Source organism: Danio aesculapii, chromosome 20, assembly GCF_903798145.1.
Source record: "Danio aesculapii chromosome 20, fDanAes4.1, whole genome shotgun sequence".
Classification (NCBI taxonomy): domain Eukaryota; kingdom Metazoa; phylum Chordata; class Actinopteri; order Cypriniformes; family Danionidae; genus Danio; species Danio aesculapii.
Window position 1 is genome coordinate 40,145,984 of NC_079454.1, and position 21,105 is coordinate 40,167,088.

At 36.2% G+C, this 21,105-nt stretch overlaps 1 protein-coding gene across 2 annotated transcripts in view; it reads right to left on the reverse strand.

Annotated features, from left to right (window-relative positions):
- rcan2 (regulator of calcineurin 2) overlaps positions 1–21,105 on the reverse strand; it is a 136,053-nt gene that overhangs the window by 26,740 nt on the left and 88,208 nt on the right. The window contains exon 1 of one of the 2 annotated variants that reach the window (XM_056481102.1): positions 18,597–18,746. The exons of the other annotated variant lie outside the window; for it this stretch is intronic. Coding sequence (XP_056337077.1) covers positions 18,597–18,683 — 87 coding nt within the window. The 5' untranslated portion in view covers positions 18,684–18,746. Of the gene's footprint in view, positions 1–18,596; positions 18,747–21,105 lie in introns of those variants that run through there. 2 annotated transcript variants of the gene reach the window in all.

Below are 21,105 nucleotides of genomic sequence, written 5' to 3' on the forward strand. Positions count from 1 at the left end.
TATAAATGTAATTGTTTCTTTTTTGATTGCAATGTTATCATTTAAAAAGTAATACTGCATGAGGTAATACAATTTAAAGTAATGTTTTCTTTTTATTTTGAAATGTTAGAAGAAAAAATTAGGAACTTACCTATGGCAACTTTCATGTAATATAGTTTGGTAGATTTAACTTCAGTCCATGGCTCTCAATGATATTTGAAAAAATTGAAAAAAAAAGTGTATTAATAGGATTAAAAATCTTCTTAAACCAGCATGCTTACAAATTTTAGAATTATATGTTGGCTGAATACTTTTCGATATCAACTCTCAATTAATCTTTATTCATTTTCATTATTTTATTAGTTCGTTATGATTTTCTGTGAAATCTCAGATGTAAAGTGTGTAATTTCCATTACAGTTTTAAAGCTGGTCTTGTCTTAATGAATAACTGAAATTAAATAGAAATGATTTAATAAAAGCTTTTTAAATTGCCAAAGTAAAAGCACATCATTATGCAATTCTCTTTAGAGTAGTATCTGAAACAGGATCGCTGGATTAGAAACACCTTAGACTGATTAGTATTTTCCAAAAACAAAAAGGTCACCAAATGTGCGTAGGCTATCACATTCCTGATTTGATTGTTGAGGTATTTAATTGCATTGTTTCCAGAGACCTGTTAAAATGGCTAAATTCTCAGTGTTGGGTTTGCTTTGCCTTTTAAAGTCATCGCACATAAGCCCTTAGAAGCGAGGCCAGTGTGTACACCAAAAATAGGTGTTCAACATGAAACCCTCAAATATGCCCTTAAATTTAAGCCAACCATTGGTGAAACACTTCAATGTGATGACAAACAGTAATCTAAAATGTGAAATACTTATACCTAAAACGGTAAGGTAGATCTTAAACAATACGTGAGGTGCAAGAAACCACAATCGATTTTGAGTATAAACAATAACATAATCCTTCTCATATAAACTATGGATGGAGTTATGTAGGTTGTAGAAGTTAATGTTAATGACCAGAAAGGTTCTGATTTGATCTTCATATCGTGTACTTCATGTAGGGTGTGTTCATAATTGTGGTACGTTCTGTTCCAAACTAAAAAGAAAATGATACAGACATACTAAGAATATTGTATGTACTGTATGTACAACTTGTGCAAACGTGTATAGAGCTTATAAAATGACAAAGTTCTGCTGCAATGTACTGTATGTTCATATCTGAGTCTTATATTTGTATATGCTTGTATTAATTTGCTGATGAATTGAGTCCTGCTTTTAAAGGATGTGCACTTTTAGTAATAACATTTATCTAAAATGATTCAGTACATTATCAGTCACTTACTTAATTCCTCTCAATACACCAGAATCTAAAGCTGTCACTTTCAGAATGCAGAAAAAGTGAATGCACTCGATTAAAAAAAAAAGTTCATAGACGCGGAGTGGGAGATGAAAGATTAGAGCTGTTTCTCTCCTGCAGAGACATATGGATGGCAGTGGCAGGTTTCTTCAACAGCGTCGTCAATTCGCCAAACACCTTGTATCCTGTCACAATCTGTGCGAAACCTCCAGCATATTCCTTCATCTCTGAGCCAGGAGCGAGCGTCCCCAGAGATGACAGCTGTGGATGTGTGGTGTCCAGCATGTGTCAGGACGGAGAGAGGTGTGTATCGCCTCTGACAGCTGGGCTCATTTTGAATGACTCAGCAATGACAGGTGACACCACATGGGCTGCGCTGCATATGTGCTCATTTTCAATACTCCAGCTTTCTGACTCAGCACTTCCCTCAAGTTTTTTACAAGATGCCAAGTGCTAATTATAGAACAAGTGCTTGATGGTGTGTGAAATGCCGATCAAAGCACATTCGTCTGATCCACTGCACCTTGAAACGAGATCATTTACTACTGTCACAACACAATGGTCAACAGCATGTGTTTGTGCGTTGGATGATATTGTTGCTATCAGGGATTTTTACAAAAGTTTAAAAAGAGGCCGCAAACATCGAGGTTTAAGTCATCATACAAATGCAAAGCAAGCGTATGTGTAGGGTTCATATTTTAAAAACAAAACATGGCATTGAACAATGGAATTTGATGCAGTGCTTCAGTGCGAGACCCACTGTAAATCGTATCTTAATCAGGAAGTAAAGATCATTGCTTTTAAAGAAACCACATCTTAAATGCGGTGAGTTTATAATAGCATGACAGAAACGCCTGGATGATCTTATTCAAAATGCTAATTCCTTGTGCGTCTATGACTACGTTCATGCTGCAGGCAAATGTGGCCCAAATCTGATTTTTTTGCCCACATGTGACTCAGATCTGTTTTTGTCTTGACAGTGTGAACAGCCCAAACTGCATGGAATCTGATCTTTTCAATTCAGATTTGTGCCACTTTCATATGTGGTATTTAATCTGGTACAAATCCGATGTTTTGCAATCTGACGGCAGTGTGAACAGTTATGTAGGAATTCATGTGACTTTTACATTCTTTTTGATCGACACACGTCATTATTCTGTACTGGTTCATCCTTCAAACATCCTGTACTCCTCAGCGGCATAGAATAACACATCAGGCAAATAATTTACCTCAAAAATTGAAGGTTATTTATTTTGAATATTGTTTAAATGACAACTGGCACTCTTTACCAAACATTAACCATTCACCTGTAACCCAAAAAAGGATTGTTCCGTTAGAATTAAAATACCACCATAGTAAAATTGCATATATAAAAATAATAAAATACTAAGGCCTACATGAAATAGCAAAATTTCACTTCAGTTAATACATTAACAAACCAAGTATGAAAGAAAAACGGCGTGACAAGTCTTGCAACAGGTTAATGCTTTTTTTTTATTTATTGTTAAGGACAAAAACACTGAGTTTTGTCTGGATACAACCTATGTTGTTTATAACAAATTAAAATGAATGAACAGTAGGCAATGTTATTAGACTTTGCAACAAAATAATTTTCAACACAGATGAACCAGGCGTGAGCCGTGCTTTCACAATTTAATCTACGGTTGCTCATTAACCCTTAATAAATTTAACACAAAACAAAGTATTTCATAAATTATCATGGTTTTCGATCACAAAAAAACTTATTTTAGGTTTCAAATGCTAAAATGTACATTAGAACCAGCAAACAACCATTTACGGTTCATAAGAAACACAGTGGCTGGCTGTGAAAATGATAAATTATATTAAACATATTCTGACAACGGGCTTTTTTCCCTTCATACACTATACATATTTATGTGCTGTGCGTAGTTGTCCTTTTGCGCATGTGGGTCAGTTTAGAACCATGATCTGTTCACACTGGAAATCTGATATTGGCCCCATTTATAACAACAATGTGAAGAGTTATGCAAAAAAACAGATCTGAGAAAAAATCTGATTTGAGCACTAAGCCTCGCAGTGTGAGCGTAGCCTATTAGCCTCTCTTGCTTTAGGGAGGAAGGTATAATTTTCCCAAATTTTGATGAAATAGAATACATAAAAATGAGAGTTTGCCTTTTTAATAAATTGAATTTATTCTCTTTTTTTTGGCAAAATGTACAGTAAAGCAATGTACAATTAGCTTTTTTTTCTCCAAGTATCCTTTAATATAATGCTCAGCCAAGCTTAAAACTTGATATTTTAAATAGATGGAGTTTATTGTGTCTAACCTATTGTTGCAATGGATAACGTAGTGCTGTTTCTTTTTAAGAGCCTTCAATGGACATTTCAAGGCAAAGTATTTGCAGTGAAAATAAATGACATTCCTTTACAAATATGGAGGCCATGAAGGAAGGAGGATGTAGGGTTATGGGCTTTGTACTTTATCTAATGAAAAGAAAAATGAGGAAAGATCTATTTAATCAAAAGAGTCAAAAGATTGCATCTGATATTATGTGTCCCTGGGTTGCTAAGGTATTACCATTTATTTATAGCACACTTCTGTTTAGTTATTAAGTGGATTCTAGTGTTTTACTGGTGGTTGCTTATTGTCTTAGTCAAAATGATAAACTTATTAGCCATAAAGTTCCTACATTGCTCCAAAGTTGACATGGTGTTGCTAGGTTGTTTCTACGATACTGTTTTATCAATTGCTAAATCAAAAAAAGTTAATTTATGATTTTCTGGTTGTCCTTGTAGTCCTAAAGTTATGTTTTTGTTTTGTTTTTAAGATGTACTTTATAAGATATCTGCTTATTGTCTTGATCTAAATAACTAATTGATTATATTATAATGCTTTTCCAAAGTCAAAAGGATTCTACAGTATTCCAGGGTTGTCAGGGTATTGCTATTGATCTGGTTTCTGTGTGGTTTATTGGGTGTTATGGGTGGTTGTTTAGTCAATTGGGGATTTGCTTAATCAAAAAGAGCTCATTTATGATATTCTATTCTACGTAAAATGAATGCATTATTAGAGGTATGCATGTCCATATCACAAATAGTGAAGGTTAATACTCATGGTTAAGCGTAATAATCATATGTATAATAAGCAATAATAGTTTGTTACCTTAAAGTATATTTGCTCTAGCAAACCCATAATATACAACATCTGGCTCACAACCTTAGAAAAACGATTAGAAAAGAAACCCAAATGAAAACGCAGAGTTTGAGTTATTTTATGACTTGAGTATACAATGCTTAATATACATAGAAAGGAAAAAAATGGTAACAGTTTAAATAGATAGATGTAAATAGTTTAAGTATTTTGGGGCTTTATTGCCATGAATAACATAGTGCTGTGTTTCTTTTCAACAGCCTTCAGCAGACATTTCAAAGCAAAGTATCTGTAGTGGAAATAAATGACATTCCTTTACAAATATGGAAACAGGATGTAGGGTTATTTGCAGTGGAATATTTTGCCACTGGCTTTTCTAAAAATATCACTTTATCTAATCGTAAACGGAATGTGTGAAATATATATTTGGCTTTTCAGTCTAAAAATTGGGCCTTTTTCCTTTTACAGTAGATTAATCACACATATTGTTCCAACATTTACCATTTGGGTACTGTGTTGGTATTGTAAAGTTGACTCATCATGAAAGCAGAGAGATACATGCATGTGTGTTCTCCTGAACATAATGAAAAGAATCTTCTGTATTGCTGCGCACTTATTTCATCCTTGGCACAGACCTGAAATCTGTCTCCTTTACCCACACTATAATCTTCTATTTTAATCTCAGAAGAGCCTATAAAATAGAGCATTAGCAAATCAACAGATCTGCTCTTCATTTACAACCACCTTGAAACACATCATTTAAAAAATGCAACAGCAGTTGGCTTTAAATACCTTCATTTAAAGTTGAGGAAATGAGCATTGAGACCGTTTGTTACTTGCTGGTATAAATGTCAGGAGAAACAGACATAATGTAAGACAAATTATGAAGGCTGTAAAGCTTTGACTTAGGGCTGGGCGATTTGGCCTAAAATCAAAATCTCGATTAATTGAACATTTTAACTATTACAATTAATGAACGGTTACTTTATTTATTTATTAATATTTTTTTCCCCTCATAGTTTACTGAAAAGTTTTATATGTCGTAAATAAACTTGCCTTGTCAAAAGGCATCTCTGGCGCAGCTTCCATTCATTGTCAATGTAGTGAAAAGTAAGGCTCAAGAATGAGTCCATCGTCCTACTTAACCAGAGATCAGATGTGGCTGCAGAAGTAGAAATCAGTCACAACATTTAACAGAACGGGGTGTCACATAGGGAAAGTAATGGAAAAAAATCATTCTGGAAAAATTCGATCGATTATTGGTTCTGAATGTCGATTTCGATTTACTTTTAATCGCCCAGCCCTGCTTTGACTATATATAAAATCATTTACCAGTTTATACATAGTTTTATATTTTGTATACACAACATATATTTATATTTTGTATACACCAAAGATCTGCAAGATAGCCGAAGTGCTGTTTTTTAATTGTTTTTCATTTATTAAGAGCTGATACTGATTATACACTCTCAGAGGAGTCATTGGGATGGTACCCTCTAAAACAAGTATACTTCTATAGTTAAACGTTACATGTTAGTGTCTACTATAGGTATCTTAAAGTTATATATTAGTACCTACAAGGGCCCATATTGTAACTTAAAGGTACATAATATGGCACGTTTCCACTGTCAAAAGGTACCTAAAAGCGAAACGTTCCATACCACTTTTTGGGTACCCTTTTGAAAGGGTACCAAAAAGCGGACCTAGATCAGCAGCTGACCGCTATTGGTTTACATAGAAACATCACCAGCGTGTACACAAGGAGAATGAAAACAAAGGAAGTGCCATTTTTAATACACAGCCAAGACATTACACCGTAATAATATATACATATAATAACGAGCCATGGTTGACCTGAGCTTAAACAAACCTTGTCATCATCTTAATGAATAGCCACAAAGCCAAGAAGAGAAGCAGAATCTACCCTGTGCCCCGTAGTTGTTTACAAGGCCGTCTAAAGTGCATGTGGTTTCACTTTCTCGCGTGTGCTCACCCTGCTTTGACGTGCTTATGACATACAATCCTTTCAGAAACAGACAAACGCGAGAGTGAAGTGTGAAAAAACAAAGGAGAAGCCCGACAAAACAAAGGGGCAAATGATTATTTAAGCAACCTAAAAGATGAACAAACTGCCATGTTTAACTATTCTCATCACTTTTTGGACTATTATGAACTCGGAATGACAGAATTACTCTCTAACAAGATGTTATCTGTGCTGGCGAAGATTAAAGATGCAGATTAGAAGTTTGCACTGACTGTGGCCTATATGTTGCATGTTGTTTTTGAACCCAAATAAGGACTCAATGTATGCTGTGTAGTTTTTCTGTAATTGGTAACATGTTGGAGACTTTAAGGGTCTGTATGTGTTCATATATGTTGATTTATTTATTTATTAATTGCAGACGTTACAGTAGGCTGTTTCGCACATAATTGATCTGCAGTTATAATCAAATCATGATCATAGAAAAGTTAGTAATGAACATTTATAAACAAGTATTTATGTGTATAAATCATCTGTTTAGTGAGAAGTGCTTCTCATATGATATGTGAACGACTTTTAAAGCTTTACTTTGACATTTCATTGAGTGAAACTTTCAGTCATACACCAGGCCCATCATTGGTACCCTTTTGGCAGTGGAAATGCAAGCCTGATAAAGTTGATCCATACCCTACTGTACCACTCAGTGGAAACGGGCCATTAGTAGCTCAAACTGGGGTGTCAATCTCAGTCCTGGAGGGCCAGTGTCCTGCAGAATTTAGCATGAACCCCAATTAGACACACCTGAACCAGCTAATCAAGCTCTTTCTAGGTATCCTAGAAATGTCCTGGTAGGTGTGTTAAAGCAAGTTGGTGCCAAACTCTGCAAGACACCAGTTTTCAATTCAAGTTTATTTGTATAGCGCCATTTACAATAATTGTTTCAAAGTAGCTTTACAAAAGGTGCACATTATTAAATTAATCAAATCAAATTAATTTCGGAAAAATTGAGGTTATTAGTTACCAAAACCTATTAATTAATAAAACTTTAGGTGATAAAAGCTATTAGTTACTAGTTACTTATTTAAGGTTATTATATGTAAACAGTTAACCTGCAGTTGTATAGCATATAGGTGATGTCCATGCGTATATTTAATGAAGTGTATTTGTATATTAAGTGTATGTGTTGTCCTCGAAATCCTTGATGGTTGGCAGTTTTGTGCACCCCTGACCTAAACACGTACGAAAATGTACCCTTTGATAGGGTAGCACCTCTGTGACAAATTTAGCATCTTTATCTCAGAGTCTAACAAATCGTCTGCGTTACTTTTGAAGCCTTTTAAGTTTAAACTCCTGATATTCAGGACACAAACAGAAGCATGCACACATGCACAGTGTATATGAGTATTAAATTAAGTTCTCTGTTCCATCAACTCTCAAATATACAAGCTTATGTCAATTATGCAGAAAGGCTTTGCTAAGCTAACTCTGTAAAAGCCAATGTGTCCCTTTGCATTGAACTTTGAGCATCTTACATTCAGAGATGATGTTTATGTTCACACATCTACATTAGACATCAACCATCAATCCTTCATGTTGTCCCAGCACAAATCGATTAAGTTAACTTGTATGTTTGAACATAAAACAATTAAGTTGTCCTGAAAAAAAAAAACAAGAATTGTTTTGTTTCTGCTCATTTTATGAAGGTAGTTTGAACAAGCAGCAAAAATATTTTTTGTATATACAGAGTGTATATACATTTAAAATGGGTGGTGCACAGTGTATTCTTAAGGCTTGGTTGTGTTTGTAAGATGCAAAGAAATGTGTGCTCATGCTTCGTTTGTAGAAAACATGTTATTTTTTTCCCTGCTTTAAATCATCTTACTTTGATTATATACAGCTACTCAGCTAACATGCTAATGACTGTCATATTTCCTAGTTCCTTTGAAAAGGCCCACCCTCAAGAGGCTTTGATTGGTCAGCTAACAGCTAATGTGCTGTGATTCGCAGATCAGCTACACATCACCAGGAAGTGTCACGCGCCTTCAAGCACATGTTTTTGCGCTGTGTAAACAGAGAAGCTGTTAGCCGCAGCAGTTTGTGCTTGAATCTGACAGTAAATTAAGAGCACACAGTTGAACCTCACGCCTGCTCTCTAAAATAAAATCTGACAAGTGTCTTTCACATATATTCAGAATAAGCATGTGTAAGTAATATGAAACCTTCACATATCATTTGCAAGTTCGTTATTTGAGTTTTAGAGCGCAGGGAAAGCGGCCACTTAGAGAAACACTGAAAGCGTCTGCATAGAGAGACTCTGCATGCGCCAGTGAAGATTGTGAGTGTTTACAGCGGTTTGACTGATAAATATGAATTTGTAGCTAAATTGCTTAATAGTGCCAAACAGCATTTCCTGTTTTTTACATCTTGTTTACGTCGTCGCTACAACATAACGTTACGCTAGAAACATGTAATGCATGTAGTTGATCAATTTTAACAACAAAAAAAAAACTTACAGGTTGTTGTGTTTTAGCTGAATCCACCACTGAAGTGAGAGATTCTGGAACCTGTCCTTTGTCAAATGCTAGCTATATATTTTTATAATCCATGGGACTTTATTAAAATTAAATTGTAAGCACTTCTTTCTTTGTGTCGTGTCCTGTGGAAGCCCAAATACAAAAACAGAATGAGCTCTGTTGAAATAGCAGCATTTGGCTTAGCATTTGGATTAGCTTTCTCTGCTTTAAAATTACTGCGCCTCTGGCCACACTCCTTTGCTGCGCAGGGTGTATGCACATGGTGAATGTGCGTAACCTGAAGCACTTATGATCTCATTAACCCGGATGAATTTTTTTGTAGTCCCCAAATTCGTTCGCTGTAGGCTTTGCTAAGCTAACTCTGTAAAAGCCAATGTGTCCCTTTGCATTGAACTTTGAGCGTCTAGCATTCAGAGATGTTGTTTATGTTCACACATCTACATTAGACATCAACCAAAGTTTAAAATATGATATCATAGTGGACCACCCCTTTAATGAAATTGCTTTTGTATCAGTGTATTAGACCTCTCAATTAGTCTCATGTACATTATAACAACATGATGTGAATACTTTTATTAAGCCAGGATAAATTCACCAAGTATGTCAGTGAAACAATTTTACCCAACCTTCTCAGGAACATTTCCATTTTACTTTAGAGTGGAGCATTAAAGGACCAATCAAAGTGAATTATACTAAAACGAGAGGGAAAAAATCAGGGTAACACTTTATTTTGATGGTCCAATTGAGTATTAGTAGACTGTCTGCTTAATATCATTTAAATGACTATAAGAAACTTTGCAAGTGCATGACAAGTTACACTAACCCTAACCCCAACCTAGTCTACTTATAATCTAATGAAATTAGTTGGCATGTAGATGCACTGTAGCTTAAATTCAACAAACGACCCATCAAAATAAAGTGTGACAAAAATCACTTGTTTTGGAAGCAGCCATGTTAGTAAAATTCAGAGTTTTTAGTGGTTAAGTGGTTGTAAACAATTTATTTGGGCTGAATTTGAACAAACAAAGTTCAATTTTACTAAATTAAATTTGTTGAAATTCAACAAATAAATTGCTTGCAACAATTTTGCAGACATCATTTCTTTTTTAAGTGTAAACAGCCTGTGGTGACGTCAGGTCCGCTGTATGATCTCAACCCACTAAAGCATGAAATTACTGCGCAATGACACACTCGGTTACAGCTTTTTTGCACGACAGATAAAAACTCCATCAAGGATAAGAGAGATGCTAAAAATAACACCCATTAGCCCAGTGACACCTCACTCTGCCAAGCCAAACTGAAGTGTGTATAAACCGCGTCAGATGACAATACTAAAATGTAAACAGCAGATATGGCCGGAGACTCCATTAGAAAGGAATGATCGGCCTTCCCATGGAGAAAAAACAAAACAAAACAGAAGGTGCTATGCTTTTCCACTCTTTTTGAGGACGGTGTGGTAGGCACGCAGGCATTTAAGCAATTACAGCTGTTCTTCGGCCAAGCGGTGTGTTTACTGTTCACGATGTGCCTTGAAAACTTTCTTAATAGGGGGTGGAAGAAGGGGAAAACGCAAACTGAGCCTAACCTTAACATTAATCCTGAAATGAATGTCAAATTTAACAGTCCCCTGCTTTTAATCAAGACCAGATCCTCTCCTTGCTGGGAGATGAATTAGCCTCCGATGGGGGAGGAGAAAAAGGTGAATTTTTCTCTGCATGGGGAGACACTATTCATCTTAAACAGATCCAGGCCAGAGCCTCTTGAGCTCTTATATTTTTCTGTTCCACTTTGACCTTGGTTAAATATAACTCCTTTTAATGTATGACTATAAAACACACAATGCTGCTTTTAGGACTGCAAGCCTAGAGGGATACCAGTATCTAGTGCAACATGCTGAAGTAAACAGACAGGTATAATACAATCTGATTGGTTGGCTTTGTGTTTGAAAGAACAGTACATATAGTAACAAAGCACAGATTTAGATGAACAAAACTTTTTTTTCTGATGTCTTTTCTGGGTCTGTGTAGTTTGTACGTTCATTTTGGTGACACAATCTGTATGTTACATAGATTCACAATATTACATAGGTTGTTGCAGTTGTTACTGTAAACTAAACCTAAAATAAGGGATGTTAAATAAAAAATAATGTTAGATGAACTACTTTAAAAAGAAATTTGACTGAAATTAAAGTACTTAAATGTAAAAAAACAGCACCTAAATCTAAAAACTACATGAAATGACAAAATACCACAGTTACTTCATAAAGAGAAATTTAAATATTATCAATTATTATCAATAAAAATTATTTAATAACATAGTTTGGCACTAGTATATAATTGTCTTTCAAATAAATCCATTCTAAATGGCACATAAAATAAATAAGCGTTTAACCTATTTGGCTTGTGCATATGTGCAAGAAAAACAATTATTTACGTTGGAAACATAATATTAATATGACTTTTAGGTCCTGTTTTCACTTGGTACAGTATAAACGTGTTTATCAGTGACCTTATAACAAGTGTAGCCAGCTGAGATGCTTTATTATAATAATAATAATAATAATAATAATAATAATAAAAATTCCCAGAATTTATATAACGCTTTTTTTGGACATTCAAAGTGCTTTACACATTTTTGGGGGTAATCTCCTCATCAACCACCAGAATGCATCATCCACCTGGATGACGCGACGGCAGCCATATTGCGCCAGATCGCACACCACACATCAGTTGATTGGTGGAGAGGAGTCACAGTGATGAAGTCAATGATTATATGAGGATGGTTAGGAGGCCCTGATAGACAGAAGCCAGTGGGCAAATTAAACCTCTACTCTTTTTCGAAGGACATCCTGGGATTTTTAGGGTGCTTTCACACTTGGTTCAATTGCCTGAACCGAACCCAAGTTGGATTGTCCCCCCTTGCCACCTTCCCAGCTGGTTTGTGTTCACACTGTCTTTTTTTCTTCTTAACCCTGGTACACTTGCGTCATCAAGCTGCTGGTTTGTGTACAGTTGTTGCAAGGTAACGGCCACGAAAGCAAAGCGCCAAAATGGAGACGTATGCATATCAAGGTTGTTCTTTTTAAAAACCAAAATACAGAGAGCCACTTGCATCTTTTTTCCACAAAAAAAATGTTCAGTAAGTCATGTGACGTCTGCAGAAGTGATTTTTGGTGGAAACAAGCAGACAATTCTGTTTGCTAAGGGTCAGTCCCGCTTGTCACCAAGATAGGGGATACACAGACACGAATGAACATTATGAAAACTAAAGTTTGTTGTACAGTTGGTGGTTCACTTACGTAATTTAGATTGATTGCATTCATATCAGAAGTGAACCGTACCACAATTTGCACAACCGTACCCCAGACCACTTCTTTCAGGTGGACTCCTGAGTTCAGAAGACAAGTTCACACTAGCTAAACGTACCATACTTTGACATCAAACTAACCTGGGGGCAGATCATAAGTGCTAGTGAAAGAGTCAGGACCTTGGTTTAATGTCTCATCCGAAAGGCAGCACTCACTGAGCAGTATAATTTCCCCATCAATACACTAGGGAGTTGGGACCCACGCAGAGTTGCTGGTCTCACTAACACCACTTCCGGAGCATTTCAACGTCACGTCGATCAGCTGGTTTTTCTGCAAGCTGACATAGGAGCGATCTGCTGATGAATCACATCTTTAAAATGCTCCAGTGTCCCTGTATCTGTGGTTACACACAATAAACAGTGGTGAGTTTGGTGAACTGATGACCTTCACAGCCAATCACAGTCATTTCTGTTGAGCATGTGAACACAATGGCAAATCAGCGGTGTTTAAGAACACGCTTAACAGCGCTCAAATGTTCATTGGAAATGGACATTTTTAAAATTTCAGTATCGATTGGTATCGAATTCCAGTATCGTGACAACCCTAATATAAGATATATGATGTCAGTATCTACTCACTGGTGATGATCTATTAATAAATCCGATACCAAATTGTCCATGTCTGCATCGTGGTGCATCAAAGGAACAGTTAAATTTGACACCTTTACTTTGTAACCTGAGTTTTGAGTACCAAAAATGCAGTTGTTGTGTAAATGAACAGGCAAAAAACACAAAGGTTGTTCCTTTTGGCTGTTCCATTTAACACCTTTAGTCTGGTTATATGCAGTATGATGTTATCTGATTAAGTTTTCGACTTCCTCTGGAAGTGATTGAAAGTGGACCATTTCCACCTGTCTTTAGCATCCTCTACTTGTAATCATACTGACAATTTCCCATTTTAATACCAGTTGTAAACAGGGCCTTAATTATGACTTTGTATGATGAAGCAAGGTTCATTGACCATGGTATTCAGAAACTCTTAACACAGTCAGGTAAAGGAAATAGTTACATACAATGTAAGCTGAGAACAGGGAAAGAGCTGATCTAATATTTGGATGACTATTTGGTGAACTGGTTTGACAGGAAATGAAGTTGTGCTGCAGTGCCTGAGATGTTCTTACTGTTATTAAAGGAAACAGGTCATCTCTGTGGCACCCAGAGAAAATAAAAGTGACCTCCTGACTTGCAGTGTTCCCAGCGAGGAGCAAATAAATGCGGAAAGCCCTGAAGACCTGCTGCTCTTCCTGCTATTACTCAGCATTATGGCCCATGCTGAAACTCGGCCAGTCACAACTGAGGCAATGTGAAACATGTCACGAGAAACTCATGAGGCAGGAAGAGACAGACACAGGGGTTCAGAAACTCTGCATGATCTTATAATGTGAGTAAGAGCGGTCCATATGGGAAAGATGAAGAGGAATTATATGAGATTGGAAAATGTTAGCATTTATTTTTAATGAAATTTCTTGAAAACATGAAAACTCGTTTGGGAAGTCTTCCGAAGAAATAATATTGATTTGTGTGATGTGCAATGCTCTACATATTTAATCTTGAATTAGATGTGGATTGGACACAAGGGTTAGGATAAAGTCAAATTTTACCAAGGACTTACCAAGGATGTGTGGGGAAAAGTAGTATTTGCCAAGAAAAGGGCACAAAAAGGCCACCAACACAAATGTTTTGCATGAAAATTGGTTATTATTTTAATATTTAATGTGTCTTGGCCAAGGCAGGTTGAATGAAAATGCTTATTCACTGCAATAGGTAGAAAAACAGAACTGGAAAGAATCTTTTCAAAGAGCTGTTCAAACGTTTTTTTTATTTGCTAACACCAAATGCTGGAGACATACCATCTGCTATTCATTGTTGCTTAGCAAAATACACAGTTTGAGTGTTTGGTTTTATGCAGTATCACTTGTCAGCAATTGTAGATTTTTTATGTGAAGGACTTGGTAAAAATCATGGATGTGATGTTTATCTTATAGTCTATGACACAAGAAACAAATACTTATACATTTAGCTGGCAGCTAGCTCTCGGCAACTCTCACATGGTCCCCAACTGAAGTGAAGCAGGGCTGCGCCCGATCAGTACCTGGATGGGAGACCACATAGGAAAGCTAGGTTGCTGCCGGAAGTGGTGTTAGTGGGACCAGCAGGGGGGGCTCAACCTGCGGTCTATGTGGGTCCTAAAGCCCCAGTATAGTGAAGGGGACTCAATACTGCTCAGTGAGCGCCGTCTTTCAGATGAGGCATTAAACTGTAGTCCTGACTCTCTGTGGTCATTAAAAATCCCAGAATGTTCTTGGAAAAAGAGTAGCGGTTTAACCCTGGCATCCTGGCCCACTGGCCTCTGTCCATCATGGCCTCCAAACTATCCTCATAGTTCATCCACCAATTAGCTGGTGTGTGGTGTGCGGTCTGGCACAATATGACTGCCGTCATGTCATCCAGGTGGATTGGGAGATTCCCCCAAAAAAATCTGTAAAGTTCTTTGAGTGTCCAGTAAAGCGTTATTTAAATGTAAGGAATTACTATTATTATACTTACACAATGTTCAGGACAAAGCAGAAAGAGTTTTTCTGTACTGTAATGTCAATGAAAAACAGCAAAGAAAACATAGCCATATCTACAGTATGTGGAGCAGTCAATTGCTCAAGTTCAAGTCTAGAAAAGCACCGTGTCACAAAATAGATATAAGCAATGTAAAATCAAGGTAAAACTATACACATTACATTTTCACTTCTGTTTGGTTTTACTATTGGTTGGGTTTAGGGAATAGTTTACAGTAGGTCAGTGGTTTGCTGGTCTTGGTGATCTGTACAATAAGTCCCAGCTTCTCGCTGACAAGGATGTATATCTGAAATGAACAACAAAATGTATCCTAAGTAGTGCATTTTAGATTCAAAATATATAAACAGCCCTCTAGTTGATTTGTCAACTAAAATGTGCACTAATATGCTCCTGGAGCAACATATTTACATATTGGTCTGGATGTTGTTCTCAGCAGGCAATGTTCATTATCTGTACATCACTATAAAGGTAATTCAGATGTATTTGTACTTAACAAAGAAACAAAAAAGGGTATTAGATCTTTCACTTTTAGTCTCTAGTACTGCATGTTTCATATTCATGAGTACAAACACTGTAATGCTGAGACTAGACTGCACAATTTTCAAAGTAGTCGTGTCACAAATGTTTTCACACTTTATGACCTGGTGTAGCATTCCGTCGGTGCTGTGTGTACACTGCAAGATGGATCGGAGACCAGGGGTTTCACTAGGGCTGGGCGATATTGCAAAAAAATTATCAGCATATCATGTTTCATATCTTTCGAAATCGATAATTCTTAAAGATTTTTTTAACAATACATTTAGGAATATTAGGATTATTTTTAACCACTTTATTTTAATTTACCAACATTACTAAGGCAAATAGTTTTAATAGTCAAAAACAAAAATGTTTAAACTAAATATCTGATCTCTTAATAAAAAAAGAGACTCATAAACTTGATTAATAAAATGTTACAAAGTTTGTGCAATGGCAACATCTGTAAGGTGTCAACAATAATGATACAGTAAACCTCAAACTCTGTAAACAAAACAAATTATGATAATCAAATCTGAGATTTCAAGTAAAAGAACCAGCCATCATTATTCAAATTCATACTGAAACATTACAGATTGTAAAGTTGAATGACTATATTACCCCATATGCTAAAAACTCTTTCAGATGTGGAGCTAGTGGCTGGGATGCACAAGAAAAGAAACCAAAAAGCCACTCTGGCGACATCCTCCTTTTTTCATTTATAATCTCCTCACTGCTGCTATACGGCACTCATTTTCGCATGTGTTGTTGTTCTGACCTGAACTGACAAGCGTAAGTGTGTGGTTTACTTCACCATAAGCTTTGCGCTAGCGCTGCCATCTCTCGTAACTAGGTGACAATCACGCATTTTCTCAGACGATGAACAAACCATTGCTGCAGCTCTGATGCAAGTTTATGGAGAAAACGAAAAAAAGCACTGCAGTGTTTGGGTGCACTGTGTTTGTCTGAATTACCGTTATTACTGAACTGTGTATATTCCATACAAAGTGTGAAGCAGATTAGTTAGTTCTACTTGCATGATTCGCGGTGCGCTTGCGGCATTCGGAAAGGTTATGTTTTCAACTAGGTGCGGTTGGAAAATGTGCGCGCATTACATGTTTACAGTATGTGTGCGCCGCTTGCACAACATGTGCGCGACGCTCCAATGTGCGTGTCATTCAAGTCACACTCTTCCATTTGAAATGACAAACATAGAAACCCCAAGCTTGTTGGCACACTGCTTCCAAAGCGGAATTCAGTCAATAAATATCGATACCGATTTTTATCGCCCAGCCCTTGGTTTCTTTCACACTGCATGACTTTTACAATAGGAAGAATCGACGACAACCTAGTATCGAACCGCAAACTACGTCTCACAACCAAACACATGTGAGAAGTAACATGGAAACAACGCGATGTCACATAGTATATCTTTTGTTATTACTACATAATGAGAAAGAAGCCTTTAGTGGGGTGGAAAATTTACTTATTTTGCTCACCTGGGTTTTGAAGGTGAAATTTTTTTTTTTTCTGACTAGATTGGGATATTGTTTAGATGAAACAAGCAGACACAAGTGCTCCTGCCAAATTTCCACTAGTTTTTCCTCCATTTCTTGGGTTCAATTAGACTGAAAAGAAGTCCTTTTAACTTCTCCCCCAACCTCCCGCTGTCCTACAGATACCCACACTAGTGGATGCTGCTCTCTCATTAGCTGTAGGTAATTGCTAATGTTGTTTTTAATCAGAACACATTTCACACGGCATACTTTTGAATTACCAACAGGTCCAGATATTTAGCATGCCAAATATCCCATGGGTGACGGCGTTTCATCAGCATTTCTCTCAGATGGCGTCTTTGCTAGTTCACACTGTGTGATTGTTACTCACGTGAATTTGCCTGTGATTTCAGGCATTTGTCTGCGATTTTTGTCAAAATCTGTTGTCAAGTCAAAATCGGGGCTAAAATCATGCAGTCTGAACTCGGCATAAGTTGCTGTCTGCAGTTCACCTAATGGCCATTGTCATTAATAGTACATTTTTAGTATGCTAAATATGCTCCATTTACTTTTCAGATTCAAATCCAATTAAATATTCCTCTTCTAAGTAACATTTGATTTTACTCTGAAAAGCAACAATTGAGTTTTTCTTTGCTGGCACTTTCATGATGTAAAAAAAAAAATCCAATCTACTTTTGGAGACGTATAACTATTGGAAGCACTGACACTCATCTTTAAAAGAAGCAGCAGCCTGTTCCAAACATTCCTTCCATGTGTGACAAAGACACGCTGCCTTTAAAAATATCAGAACAAATAAACCGATGGCTCTACCAGATCTGACCTAGTTTGTAAACTCTAATATTGACCAAATTACCAAGTACCGAATAATGTTGTTCAATTAGCACAGGTTTCACTCATTTCAAAGTGTGCAATGAAGCATTATAAGCACTCATCCAAATGGACCATAAGGTATGAATCAATGGTGACCTTGTAGGGTCAGACCGAGTGTGATGTGAAAGATAAGCGGGGGGTCACAGACTTCAGAGATTGATGACCAGTCAAGCAAGAGCGTGACGCACCGAGACGAAGTGTATTTGATAATGAATGGTGTGTGGTGTGAATGAACAGCGCTGAGGCAAACCTCCACACACACAAACAACCAAAATAACCAGCAGCTAGCATCAGTAGAGGTGCATTTACAAGCACAATCACTTGAAAGATATGAACAAATGCTTGAATTTCAAATTAAAAGTCTTTCAGTGTAAATAAAAATGGTATACGAGTCTACTGTAAGGGCTCTTATGTATGTAGATATCAATAATGAGACACTCCAGTCTGTTACTTTATGTACAAACAAACATCGTCTAAATCAGTGTTTCCCAAACCTATTCCTGAAGGCAAACCAACATTACACATGTTCAATCTCTTCCTAATTTGACACACTTGAATCAACTGATCAGAACATAAGAAAAGACTCCAATTAAATGGGTTAGATAAGGGAATCATCCGAAATATGTACTGTTGGTGTGCCTCCAGGAACAGGGTTGGGAAACACTGGTCTAAGCATCTTAACCCCATTCACTTGTCAATGTGTTAGTATTAAAACCACTACTCTAACCCAGAGCTGTATATACCTAATGCAAGCATGATAGTAACAACCCTACCTTGAACTCTCGACTGGTGAACACCTCCACGTCCACCGCGCAGGCGATGAGGGTGGAGATATTACAGTCCAGGCTCCTGGAGGGCATGCTGGGCTTGCTCAGGGTGAAGGATGTTTGAGGAGCGTGTCTGTATGCACACGCGAGGCTGAGTCTGAGTCTGAGTGTTTGGATGTGCTGCTTTCCTGCTGTAACTCTCAGACTGTGAGCGCGTGTGTGTGTGTTCAGAGCCTCCGCCCCTTCTCTCTCACTCCATGCAGTGACATCACTGCCTCTTTTTATGAATGCTTGCTTGCTTGCACTTGCCTGAGCTCATTATTTAATTATTTTTATTATTATTCATACACTAAGTCTTTTTCATTTAATTTGGTCTGTAGTAGCTGTTTTGGGGTCAAAAACTGTTATTTGTTGCTAACGTGTGGAATTTATCACACTTTATTTTTATCCTTAATGCTGTAAACTGCCAATTTATTGTTTTTTGACACTCTGATAACATGAAGAAAGACAGGAGAGTGACTCAGCACTGCAGATATATGAGCATGAAAAAGAGAACCAGAAAAGCAAGATGATAGAGAGAGAGAGATGAGGTTTTGTGTATTCCGGCAAGGCGGATATATTATTAATGTCTCAGTCATTTACGTGACATAACTTGGCATGCAACAAAAAGGCATTCATAGGGCAGTCTTCTAAATTTAGCATGCTATTTTTGTTTCTGAAGCCTGACGTCACTCTGTATTGATTTTTATGTGACACTGTGTGAGTATAAAAGTATTATATTACAAACTACTTGTGTTTAGTCATGCATTACTTAGTATGTGGGCTGATAACATAGTCTATATCTCAGTACTGTGCATTTTTCTTCTGTTAATATGTCATCAAGTAATCGTCAGCTAAGATTTTCTAGGATAAAACTATTATTCTGAATATATTACAGAAAATTTATTACACCGAATGACAATTGTATTGGCCTTTGTGTGGTAAATTCAGCCCGATCTCACAAGAAAACGTAAGTATTTTACGTTTTGTCTGTTTAGTGGATAATTCGTACAAATTCAAGTTCAGTCATATGAAAATGTACGATTTTAAAAAAGAGGCGTGCCACCTAACCCCACCCCTAAACCGAACCGTCATTGGGTGTTGAGCAAATCGTAGTAAATTACATCGTATGAATTAGCAACTCAAATCAAAAAGTTACGAATTGGCGTGAGATTGCCTTGGGTAAATTATGATATATAATTGTAAAATAATTCACTTTTTATTATTATATATGTTTATTATATATGTTATATATAATTTAAAAAAAAAGTATAAATTAATAATAATTCAAAATAATAAATGAATGAACGTAACAGATTTTTTTATCTCATAACTTTTACTTTTTGTTATTTCAATTGTGAGTTCCTATATAAAATATTTACTATGGTCATACTTTATTGTAAGGTACAATTCTTATTATTAACAAGTCATTATTAACTATAACTTTGAGTTTAATAAACTCTTAATTTGCTAAAGGTAGTAGTTAGGTTTGGATATTGGGATGTAGAATAAGATCATGTAGAATGTGAATTTTATAAATACAAATAAACAAATAAGGGCGGCGCGGTGGTCGCCTCACAGAAAGAAGGTCACAGGTTAATATTTTATTTTGACTTAAATATTATTAAAAAAAATTTATAAACTATTTTCTGTTTGAATATATTTTAAATTATATATTATTGAATATTATTAATGTGATGCAAAGCTGAATTTTCAACATAATTACACTCCATGCGTTGCTTAGAACATGTGCTGAATAAGTTGGCGGTTCATTCCGCTGTGGCGACCCCTGATTAATAAAGGGACTAAGCCAAAAAAAAAAAACGAATGAATGAACGATAAACAGCTAATATCTTAATAATAGGCAGGTAATAAGCCATTTGTTAATAGTGACAATTGGTACCTAAAGTAAGTGTTAACTTTTTAACTTACAATTTCATGACACAAACACGCAAAAACAGAATTGCCCCCCAAAAAAGTCAGAATTATGAGAAAAACAGCCAAAATTGGCTGTCATAAACCTGGAATGCTGACTTGTCTATTTCCAATTATGACTTTTTATCCCAGAATTGTGGGATATAACCTTACAATTGCAAGATAAGTTGAATTTTGACTATATATCTTACAATTGTGAGTATATATCTCACTATTCTGACTTTATAAATCACAAAAAAGTCAGAATTACAGGTTTATATCCCAAAATTCTGACTTTTTAACATGCAACTGTGAGTTTATCTCTTTTGTCTCAATTTATTCTGAAAATGATGACACTCTTAAAAAAATAAAAATATGAGATTTAAAAAAATGCATTTATTATTAATATTTTATCAGTGGCACTAAAACAAGCTTCCTATAGATATATACATATAAAAGCAGGGTGTGCACAGGGTCTTAAAGTATTAAAAGCTGATAATTCTAGAGGAAAATTAAGGCCCTTAAAAAGTATTAAAGTCTTAAATGCTATTTTACAATTTTT